We start from the raw sequence: 11,729 nt of genomic DNA on the forward strand, positions 1-11,729 counted from the left end.
GCCGTGTACAACATTTTTAAATCTTCTGAGCATCTGCCATTAAAGAAGTTGGACATCTTATTACAATTTGACAGATGCAACACTCCAGAAACTTACAAAAAAAAAAAAAATTGCACTTTTCGTTACTACAAGCTCCTCTTCTGCAATCCTATGATCAAATGGAAAGAACTGGAAAAAGAAAAATGTTTCGTATATAGGCTGCGAAACGCAGCCAACAAGGAAGCTCAAACATGTTAAGCAGGACAGAAGGAAAAAATAAAATAAACAATAAAACCCGCGCTTGATCATTCAGCTCACCATGAAACTGAAATGTAGCACGAAAACAATAACACAGAAGAATAACGCGATAAAAGTAAATAATTAAACATAGAGAATTGATCATAAACAGAAACAATGTATAGGTTCCTGAACGAGGAAAGACAATCAAACTACCACTAAAAGACCACATAGGAAATACAATAGAAGCAATATGAAAGTAGTATTTGAACAGGCAACATCGAACAAAAACTAAAATTTTTGAATCGGAAGTTGCGAATCATTACCTCGGGAGGAAAGAAATGACGAAATTCCCCACCCACCTCCTTCACTCTGCCAAATCCCAATAACAAAAGGAATGACGAAAGCATAAGTGAAATCCGGGAAACAACTCCGAAAGGAAGAACCGAAAAGTTCGAAACGAGAAGCTGCTAGAAGAAAGCGGAACTTACCGTTCCAGGAGAGGAATCCGCGGCGCAGATCCCCGTCGCATGGTAGCACGTCTCGTAAAGGATCTCCGGCACGCCTTCCATGGTGGAACTGGAGTCCCTGGAGACCTTAGTCGGCGAGTCCGGGAACAAGGAAATTGGATCGAAGAGGTCGGAATTTCATTTCCCAGACATCTGCCTTTCCTCTGTTTGGCGGAGCAATAATCGGAAATCGCAGGTGTTCGCCGACTACGTTATGAACCAGTTAAGCAAAAACGGAAGACGACACCTTAAACCACGGTGGTGACTTTGAGAATAAGCCTCCAGTAGTCTCTTGCAGGTTTCGTGATTGAGTCGGTTTTCCGAGTCGATAAAAATGGAACGGAGTTTCGTGATTGACTCGGTTGATCCAATTAATCCACAATATTTTCTTGGGGGTTATCGAATAACAAGAAAATGATCGCTTTTTATATAAATTGTTCAAAAAGTTTTTTTGTTTTCATATGAGCAAGCACCAACGCCGCCACACGGCGATTTGAACTCGTGATCTCATGACTAGATAAGGAATATGTATTAAGTTAGTCATTTATTGACTTTAATAATATTTTTCAATAAAACATCAAAATTTGATAGTAAAAACATTTTTTTTTTACAAAAGTAACTTGAATTAAAACATGATTTTAGTTGGAATTAGTGCTTATAAACACATTATGCTGTTCACATTTTGTTTGCAATAAACACAAAATTAAGAGGTCTGGTTTTTGTATCTTATGTAAGTAATATGGTATTTACCAATTACTCATGTATTATGCATATTTTTATTTCAGTGGCTTTCTTCAACTACAATTTTTCACATTTGTGCTCCCAACCAAAATTAATTTGTTGCTGCACCACTATGATGGGTGCACAAACAAACGGCTCTATTACATAATCCAAAGATTTTTTTTAATTAATCATATTTTTTTTAAAAAAAAAGACCCATTGGCCAGATGAACTCTTATGAAAAATTTTTAGCACCGGCCTCCAAGAAGGCATTTTACAACAAGAACCTTCAAAATTGGGTTAAATTCATGAAATACAACGATGCCATGTTTTATGATCACTCAGCCAGAATTTTGGAATTGATTTATAGAACATTGTATTAATATTGTTTGCATAGTTATTGCCAGGGGCGGACGGAAGGAGGCCATGCCTCCTCTCACATTTAAAAAAAAAATAAAATTTTACATACAAATTTTAGTTTAGCCTATATGAAATTTTTTTAAAAAATAATGTTTCGGCCCTATTAATTCGGCCCCTGGAGCAAAAAATTTCTATCTCCACCTCAAAAGAACAGTGGCTTTAAAGGGTGGGTCCGATTGGCACATGGTCATCTTATTAAGTGGGGGGACACTACTTCTCCTCTCATGCGCTGATAATAAAAATGTTACGTCACCAACAAGAATATAAGAATAGTGAAGCATCATGATGCAATACTACATATCTATCTTTATATTTCGTTGAGAGTCAATCTGCAATATTATTATTAAATTGCATGGCTATGGTTTGGGACCTGATGCTAGGAAAAAAAAATATATGAAATACTTTAGAAAATTATGTATACGCCTCCAGAATTTAGTTAAAATTACTAGCTTACATCAATATTCTTTTATGTTATGCATTTGAAGAAGGTACAACTAGAAATTTAAAATAGACTACATAAAGTGGTGAGTAGGTGGTCAGAGGGGAAGGTGAAGGTTGTTAAATTGAAAACTCTGGTTCAGGTCTTAGTTCCGCCACTCTCGCTTGTAGTTTCCTGTGGTCTTATAATTAGCTTGTTAGAGGGAATATTTGTTCCTACCACTGGTTGAGAGCCGAAGCCCCATCATTTCCCTCATATCTGTAGAGTACCAAACCTGCTTTGGTTGTTTGTTCCAACTTTCATATTGTTGCCTCCTTTTTTTGCAGCATATGGAGTTTACATTTTATTCCTGTCATAAATTTGTTCTTCTTTTATTTTTTTTTTCATTTTGATTTCTTGAGTTACATTTTTTTTATTTTTTAAACAGCTTGCCATAAAAATGTGACCTAGATGATCACATATTTAGTTAGATTATGAAAGTATTGGAGCACGACATGAAGTTGGCTAAGTTTCTTTGCTTACTTGAACTTCATGCATGCACCAAGTCTCATATTTTTTCAGCACAAAATGTTTAATTTTTTTTTTTTTCATTCATTGAGAAGGCAATTGCCGGCTCATGCAAAATTGTTGGTGTCTCCCATTCGAACATAATTAAGTCTGCAAATAGGTTGAATTTGGTAGTATGTTTTGTCATTTTCAGCTGCACCTAATTCATTTCATCTCCAACTACCGATATGCCTTTAGTCGAAAACATGAGTATCCTTAATAATTGTTCATTGTATAGTAAACCCAAGATACATACAATTCCATACCAACCATTCCTTTTTGCTATAACATGCATGTGAAGTGGTTCTCCCTTGCTTGTTCTTAGGGTAGAATCCAAAAGAAGGTCACAAAGCAACCAAACCCTCATAATCAACCCTAAACTCTAGTAGATTCCGTCGCTAAAAGAAACATTGGTTGGTTGGTTTATTCCGAATATGAGATCCTTTGAGATCATTTGGGATGTCAGATATGAGGATTTGAGAGATCTCAGTTCCTCTATTTCACATTGCAGTGAAATTTTTTGTTAATTTCCTTCGTGAATTGCAAGCTAAAGCATAGCGAGAGTATCACTCCAAAAAAGTTGGCCTGAACCCTAAGGAGATGAGAAGAAGAGAGAGAGAAGCTTCGGCCTTCACTTAGGAGGGGTGGTAAGATTTCCTCCGGTTCACCTGAGTTGTACAGAGAAGGAACTTCAGGCGAGCTTATGAGGCTATCAAATGCAGCGATAAAACCCTGAAATCAACAGTAAGGAGATGAGAAGAAGAGAGAGAAAAGCTTCGGCCTTCACTTAGGAGGGGTGGTAAGATTTCCTCCGGCTCACCTGAGTTGTACAGAGAAGGAACTTCAGGCGAGCTTATGAGGCTATCAAATGCAGCGATAAAACCCTGAAATCAACAGTAAGGAGATGAGAAGAAGAGAGAGAAAAGCTTCGGCCTTCACTTAGGAGGGGTGGTAAGATTTCCTCCGGCTCACCTGAGTTGTACAGAGAAGGAACTTCAGGCGAGCTTATGAGGCTATCAAATGCAGCGATAAAACCCTGAAATCAACAGTAAGGAGATGAGAAGAAGAGAGAGAAAAGCTTCGGCCTTCACTTAGGAGGGGTGGTAAGATTTCCTCCGGCTCACCTGAGTTGTACAGAGAAGGAACTTCAGGCGAGCTTATGAGGCTATCAAATGCAGCGATAAAACCCTGAAATCAACAGTAAGGAGATGAGAAGAAAAGAGAGAAAAGCTTCGGCCTTCACTTAGGAGGGGTAGTAAGATTTCCTCCGGCTCACCTGAGTTGTCCAGAGAAGGAACTTCAGGCGAGCTTATGAGACTACCAAATGCAGCGATAAAGCCCTGAAATCAACAGTAAAGGGCCACCATGTTTATGATATTTGCATTGAAAGCGAAACCCATGTTGCAGTATTTGTCCATTGGCGTAGTAAACTGTTTAGACACAAGGAGTAGGTCGAAAGAAAGGAATCCTTCTGTATGATGATGTAAGTCCATGATGAACTACTACCAAGTCTACCATTAAAGAAAAGCGTATACAGAAACCATCTCAAGGAATACATTGAAAGGCAACTAAACATGATGCCCAATTATTGTTCTAACTTGCCAAAATTCTAAGCATGTTGGTTGGAGAATTATGGTCGATACGACGCTTAAAGTGCAGCTTTTTCTAATATTGTTTTGTCCAATAATATTTCAGTTTTATGTTCATTAAGAGAGCAACTTTAGTGTACTGTTTCCCTTCTGAGTATGGAAATTGGAGGGCAGCCTAGACGGGATCGATGTTTTGGCATTAATTGTAAGTGCTTGCCAAATGTTTGCTTTTAATTTATAGGTTGCAGAATCAGATGACTTACACAAACTTGTAAGTTGTAACGTCAATCTCTCTAGTGTTGTGCATATTTGATTGAGCCCCACAAAGTGGAGAAACGTCAACAATTCGACCCTCTCTCTCTCTCTCTCTATATATATATATATATATATATATATATATATATATATAGATATATATATATATATAGATATAATTTTTGATAGAGCCCCACAAAGTGGAGAAACGTCAAGAATGAGGCCTCTCTCTCACGTGTATGCATGCATGTTTCCACTAAGAAGAAGATGCAATCCTGCGTCAGATTTTAAGGCATTGTTTTACTTTGGCCACCGGTTGATAAATCGTCACAAGTTTAGGAATCACAGCTGCGATTTGGTTCTGCTTCTTGTTCTTTATCACCTGGCTGCTGTTATTAAGGAAATATCTGTCTTTACTTGTGTATTCTAATGAAGATGCTGAAAGTTTATTACTGCCCTTAAGAGAAAAGTTGGTCCAATGCTCATCTATGGATTGCCAAATGAGATATGATTATGAATTCTAATATCTATAATTATCTTCATGGAGTGATTCACAGACAGCCCTTAACATGCCGTTGAAAATTTCGTTCCATAAAGTGACCGACCTACCATCTTTACAAAAAATAACATATAATAATAACAACAATATAAAATTCTTGCGCTTGGTAGGTCGATTATCGTTTAGTCTTTTTCTTTTGCATATTTCCTCAAATTTATTATCCATCTTAAATGCTAGTTTCCAACTCCTCCAACTCCACAATATAATACCAATCTCACTAACCGATTGCTTTGAGAATATTGTTCTTCTTCTCCTCTGCGATAAAGATATGTTATTGCCAGAACAGTCGGTGTGACGGGAAGTGTGGAGACATTTTTCTTTCCTCATGGAAGAGGAGGAGGAAGAGGGAAAAGAAGACTCCACTTCCTCTGAGGGAAGGGAAGGGTCTCAAGAATCTGGATGGACCGGCTATTTTGAGTATTTCTTAAAGCAAGGGAGAGGGGTAGAGGTCACCTCTTCCTCTGTTTATGAAGGCCAGCCGCTTTCGACTACCGTGTCGGATGCTGCATCTGCTGCAGCACAGAATCTGCTGTGCAATGTTCAGGTATCAGCACCATCGAAGGCATGCAAGAGGCTGGAATTCAAGAGGAGGAAGGCAAAGTATGTGTTGGATGAAGACATAGAGGACACTGCTAGTTCTCCCTTGAGCAGCCCAAAAGTCTGTTTTCTGTTCTAGTGTTTCTTCATTCCTAATTGGCTTTTCTTCTTCTTGTCTTTTTGGGTTGCTTTCATCCTTTGAATTCATGGGATGATCCATGGTTTAATGGTATAGGTTAGTGGGATGAACTTGGATGTTGGTTCCTGCAAGAAAGAAGAGAACTGTGCCGCTGCTGTGGTGATCTCTCTCTCACTCTCTCTGTCTTTTCTAGCAGATCCGATTGTCATAATCTTAGAACGTCTTCTTTGCGTTTCATCCAATTAATAATAATCCTACTTATGGTACAGGCAGAGAATTCTTCAATCAACCGTTCCCCATTGCAACCAGAGGGCAGAGACCAGATGTTGCAGATTCCTGCAGAAACTGAACATACAGAATTGAAGAAGAGAGGCCTGTGCCTTGTACCACTATCAATGCTAGCTGACTACAATGGCTAATTGCCATATATATACATATATATAAATAATTGACTGCATCAACTATGTTCTTCCTTCCCCCTCTCTCTATATATACTTGTATGCAACATGAACTCATTGTACAGATCAACTTTTACTGCTAGCCCCATGCTTCCATGTTTGAACATATTATGCCACAGAGGGCCTTCAGTCTTGTCATGAATGTAAACGTCGGATATCCAACATAACCTTTTTTGCTTTAAAGTACCAGAAAATGATTCTCAAGGCGGGAGAGAGTTCAGCCCATCGCCTTCCCAAAAATGTAAAATTAGGACTGTGGAAGTAATCGATAGTTAATTTCCTTATATTTTAGTTTGCACCATGGTGTTTCTTCTTCAGTAATCAAGTCTCTTCCTGCCATAGTTCTTGAAAGGAATTATACGGGAATGAATTTCACAAAGAAGTTTTCCCTTTACCTTTTCGCATCATGTGACTGCAATCTTTGTCATTAAGGGAAGCGTCTGCTTTGGGCAGCCGTGAGAATCATTGTCACATGTTTGGGAGAGAATGATTCTTATGGGCTCCACTTTCACACGTCATGGCAGGCGTGGGAAAGTGGGGCTGAATCAAGAAACATGTTTGCCATTACCTTGCAGAATTCGATCGCCATGGAAATTAATGATGTCAGTGGAAGCTCAATATCAGCAGAAAACAAGGTTTTAAGAAGATGCTATTTCCTACGTGACGTCCATTTCCTTAAAGGGGTTAGAGCGCCTTGAATGCTGGGGGGCCAAACACTGTTGAAGAAAGGTTAAAAAATCAGGGGAAATTTTCCTATGAAAATGAGAGAAGAACCAAACAGAACTACTGTAAACTAAAAATATATTGAAATCAGAAAAGAAGGGTTGAAATTGCAGAAACAATATCAACCGAACATACATTAAACAGGAGAGGGCAAATGGCAAAAGAAGATTGAACTTTTCCTCCTTTTTTGTGGGTGTGGCTAAGAAAAAGTGTGCAGTTATTTAGTGAACAGAGATTCCAATGGATGGAGATTCAAATCAGATGTACCTTTTACCCTATCCAATTTATTGGATGTTCATATGGTTTTCAATTCAGATTGGAATACAAATCAAGAAAAGTTTATACCACATCTCAATATGACTTTTAAATTCATCAATCTGAATCCAATCTAGATCCAACTTTAGATTCATTTTGTGACTTTTAAATTCATCAATCTGAATCCAACTTTAGATTAAAAAATGAATTCGATCTGCATTATGATATCCTAAAAACCAACTTCCAAATGTATGAGACATTGATATAGGAAAATTTAATTCTGGGTACCAAATGTTCACCATGTGGAATGACGGTGAATACAATTCCACAGCAAACAATCTGGGTGGAGACAGGTGAGAGTACTGTGTGGGCAATTGCCCACATATATGAAGCAACAAAAAAAAAATGCTTACTTTCATATTGATACTCGAAGATAATTTTTCTAATTTAAACATTGGTACCATTTAAAATTTTATAACTAATATGTCTCAACAAGAATTTTTCTAGCTCTACATTTAGAAATTCATGCTTCACTTTCACTAGGACAATCACCACAAGATGGATGTTATCGATTTAGTAGCTTTGTTTTTTATGCAGTTAAATTTAAATGTGAAAAAATATAATTCAAAGAGTTTTACTAGCCAAAACTGGCTCTTCATTGACTCCCAATAAAATGGTACTTGACTCGCATGACACATCCATCTTATAGACATAACTCAATTTAGTTTGCCTAATTTTTTAGTGTCACGTTGCACCCGACCTTGACTTTAGACACCCAAAAAAAATTAAAACTGAAAAGGCTCCGAACTCTGATGTTAGCATAAAGGAAATTTTTTCGAAGCCTAGTTATTTGTTATGAATTTAAAGAGGACACCATGGCTTTGACAATTTTCTTAATAGGCATCACATTTTTCACGAAAACTATTATCAAATAAAGGCTAAAAATGCATGCACTTTTGTATGATCTAAGGAACAAGAAGATTAAATCAAAATTAAGTAGTGAGAACGCAATTTAGTGATATAGGGTAATATTAAAAAAAATCATACGTAGATAATGTTTTACTTTTTTTTTTTAAGTTAATGAAAGTTTACTTTAACTCATTATTTGACAGTTTTTATGAAAAATGTTGCGGCCTTTATTAAGAAAATTGTAAAAGATGCATTTCTTTTTAATTATAGGAAAAGATAATCCTTATAAAAATAAACATTCTCCTAACATAAAACACTCATTCATTTTATTTTTCTAAAATTTATGAATATTAGTACAATGTAAATTACCTATATAACTTAGAAGTACCATTTTGGAACTTTTAACCGCACTGATTTGCCTCACTTGAAGGCGCGGTCTCTAATTGGTAATGCAGGAAGGACATTGAACCCAGGCCGCACCGCCAACCCACACATCTTGGCAGGTCAGGCTCAGTTAGAGACTCAGGCATGACCGGATTAGCTTGCTCAATCAATCTGTCCGACCATCTTGTATCATGAACCAAAAAACCTAAGTTCGGAGCCAGAAATTTTCATGAGGCGGACCAAATTAAGGTTTCTAAATTTTGACTAGGGTTGAAATATCATTTTTCAAAATTTTTATATAAAACAAATGTAATTTTTTAAATTTATACGTAAATTTTTTTTTAAAAACAAAATTTGAGATGGGGCCAGGGCCCATGCGAGCCCTACCTTGCCTCTACTGCTGCATAAACCCGATGGCCAACCCTGCTTATATAACTGACTCTAAGTTAGATGTCTTGATCGGAGCATAAATTTTCTATGCATTCATATTCATGAATTATAAAACAAAAATAATATCGCCACATGTTTTATATCAATATTTGGGGCTAATTTCTGACCCCTTTTTTCTTCTCTTTTTCTATTGGGTATTCAAGTCAAGGTTACACCAAATATTGTACTTTGACATATGGTAGACCACTGTCACATGCTCATCTCCAGATGTTTAGCCCGGTATTGAAGATTGTGAGGAATCTTTAAGAGTTTATAAAAGAGGTCATGAAAAAAATGATTGTCTAGGAGTCAGTCTGGTTGTTACAGATGATGCCTTTCATTTTCTCCATCATCTGAAATATATTCTTAAATCAAGAAGACAATTAAAAAGATAATCAAATATAGTTTGAAACCTCTATAATGAAAAATGTTAAGGTAAAGAAGGAGACATTTCTTTGGGGCAAGCGGGAGGGGGTCCCACTACTCAAGTGAGAGGCCAGAACCCAAGTTTAGAACTGCTTCAGGATCATGATGAATTTACGGTTACACCCTTAGAAGGGGACTTTTCTTAACAATAGGGGTGGGTATCGGGCCGGGCCGGCCCGAGTCTCGTTCTAGGCCCAGCCCATTTAAATTAAAAAAATATACTTTTTAATTATAAAATAACATTTTTTAATATAAAATGTATTTATTAAGAATAAAAAAATATTATTAAAACAAAAATTTAAAAATATATATATATTTTTTTAACTTACCGGGCCAACCCGGCCCGACGCCCAGCCTTACTTAACAATGGCTTTTGGTTATGCAATTAATACTTCCAAGTAGGCGTGAACACTAGCCTGAGTTCAGTCAGCTTGAACTCGGCTCGATTAATGAAACCTTGAACTCGACTCGGCTCGACTCGGTAGTTACGTATTGTGCTTGAGCTCGACTCAGTTAAGGCTTGACAAATTCGTTTGAATAGAATTGGCATTCTTGGTTGCATGTTGAGCTTGAGCTCAACTCGATTAAGGCTGTACAAACTCGTTTGAATAGAATTGACATTCATCGTTGCGTGTTGAGTTCGAGCTCGACTCGATTAGGCTCGACAAACTCGTAAATTTGTTTGAATATATTGACTTGATTAATGCTTAATAAACTCGATTAAGGTTCGAGATCAACTTGACCGTTACATGTTGAGCTCGAACTCAACTTGATTATTTGAACGAGTCGACTCATGAACTCGAGTTTGACTCGTTAAGCAAATGGCTCAGCTTGAACTCGTTCACGAGCCGAGCTTTAACAAGTCGAGTAGCTTCACTCGTGGTTCGCCCTTACTTAGAAGGACCAAATTAGTTAATCACTAATTAATTAAATGGGCCTGAAAGAAGGAGATGGGAAGGTCTTTGCCGCAATCGAAGGAGCAAATATCTGATGATCCAATTGTACGTACATGGCAGGATATGGTGAGAATCCTTAGAATCTGGCTAAATAAATAGATCAGAAAGAGCAATGGAGCCTAGGAGGAACTCTCGATATGCAATGAAATATTTAGGGGGAGTTTGATAATCCAGAATCATGGAATTTTAGAATCAAAATGTTAATTTTTTAAACAATTGGAATGATTAAACAAACATGGTATTTTGTTTCCCTGGATTTTTTATTCTATTCCCGTTTGAGGAAAAATTTGAGTTCCTTTTCCTTTTTTTTTTTCAGAAAATTCAATCCCTGGAGGAGGATTCTCCAAGGACTTCAAGCTGCTATATTTCAGTTTTATTTTCTTTTAGATTTTCTGTTTTTTCCCGAGCTATAGCACTCTTTTTAGATTTCTTTGTTAACTTGAGTCTCTTGTGATTCCGTGAATGAAGTTGTGATACTCCTAACTCTTGTCATCTTCTCCTAGATTGCCATTAAAATAGCAGTCCTTCCCTTCAATGTGTTTTAGAGTCTTCGCATTTGATCTCTTATTTTTTGGATTTCTAACGATCTTAAATAACCTTAATTTACTTGATATTATGGCGGTCCATAAAAGACCTGATTTTTTAAATTATCAACTTGTAAAGCGGTTCGCCTCTCATATTGATATCTTTGCTAAAAGTTTCAATGAATGCCTTAAAAAAACCTATACTGTGTATATATTTATTCTCTTTTAGTTTAAACCAATGCTATTTAAGATTTCATAAGCTGTGAGGAAAGATCCTCAAGTTTTTCCGCTAGTTTGGATCAATATTGCTCACAATAAGCTTACTTGTTGGTAACCTTGCTACAATCTTTTTCTTATCAAACACCTATGTAACATTATATAAGAAGCAATGTTGTGCTCGAGATCTCAATAATGTCACATCCTATTTTCTCATGAGTAAGAATCAAATATATTTTGAAAATATCATTTTCCTATTTTAAACTCCAAATTAATTTAAGAGAACGTCATTGTTCTCCTCTGTCTAAAGTTTGTATAGTCCTTTGCTTTGTTATGCATTTTGTTTACTTATGTTGAGTCTTTGGTTTAGAGTATTCAGATGCGACGGAGCTCCCTCCAATCCGATTCCAAGTGTATGTAATGAGATTTCTTGTTTTGAGTGGTCGGCAAGAATCTTATAAGTGGGTTCAGATAACCCTATATAAGCAAGTTGAGACCCGTGACAGTCATAAAAGTAGTC

At 36.8% G+C, this 11,729-nt stretch overlaps 2 protein-coding genes across 3 annotated transcripts in view; one reads left to right on the forward strand and one right to left on the reverse strand.

Moving 5' to 3' along the window:
* LOC116264741 (MAG2-interacting protein 2) overlaps positions 1 to 929 on the reverse strand; it is a 30,630-nt gene extending 29,701 nt beyond the window's left edge. The window contains exons 1-2 of the mRNA XM_031645114.2: positions 708 to 929; positions 543 to 588 (exon numbers count right to left, since the gene is read on the reverse strand). Coding sequence (XP_031500974.1) covers positions 543 to 588; positions 708 to 788 — 127 coding nt within the window. The 5' untranslated portion in view covers positions 789 to 929. The remainder of the gene's footprint in view (positions 1 to 542; positions 589 to 707) is intronic.
* A 4,520-nt stretch (positions 930 to 5,449) lies between these two features.
* On the forward strand, positions 5,450 to 6,671 carry LOC116264684 (vascular-related unknown protein 4-like). Of its 2 annotated transcripts, none has more exons than XM_031645030.2 (3): positions 5,450 to 5,911; positions 6,026 to 6,085; positions 6,199 to 6,671. In XM_031645030.2, the coding sequence occupies exons 1-3, from the start codon at positions 5,579 to 5,581 to the stop codon at positions 6,346 to 6,348; spliced, it is 543 nt and encodes a 180-aa protein (XP_031500890.1). In that variant the 5' UTR covers positions 5,450 to 5,578; the 3' UTR covers positions 6,349 to 6,671. The 2 variants fall into 2 exon arrangements, with proteins under 2 accessions (XP_031500890.1, XP_031500889.1); XM_031645029.2 differs by having other exon boundaries at positions 5,455 to 5,911; positions 6,026 to 6,088.
* Positions 6,672 to 11,729: the final 5,058 nt, after the last annotated feature.

Source organism: Nymphaea colorata, chromosome 11, assembly GCF_008831285.2.
Source record: "Nymphaea colorata isolate Beijing-Zhang1983 chromosome 11, ASM883128v2, whole genome shotgun sequence".
In the NCBI taxonomy this organism is placed as follows: domain Eukaryota; kingdom Viridiplantae; phylum Streptophyta; class Magnoliopsida; order Nymphaeales; family Nymphaeaceae; genus Nymphaea; species Nymphaea colorata.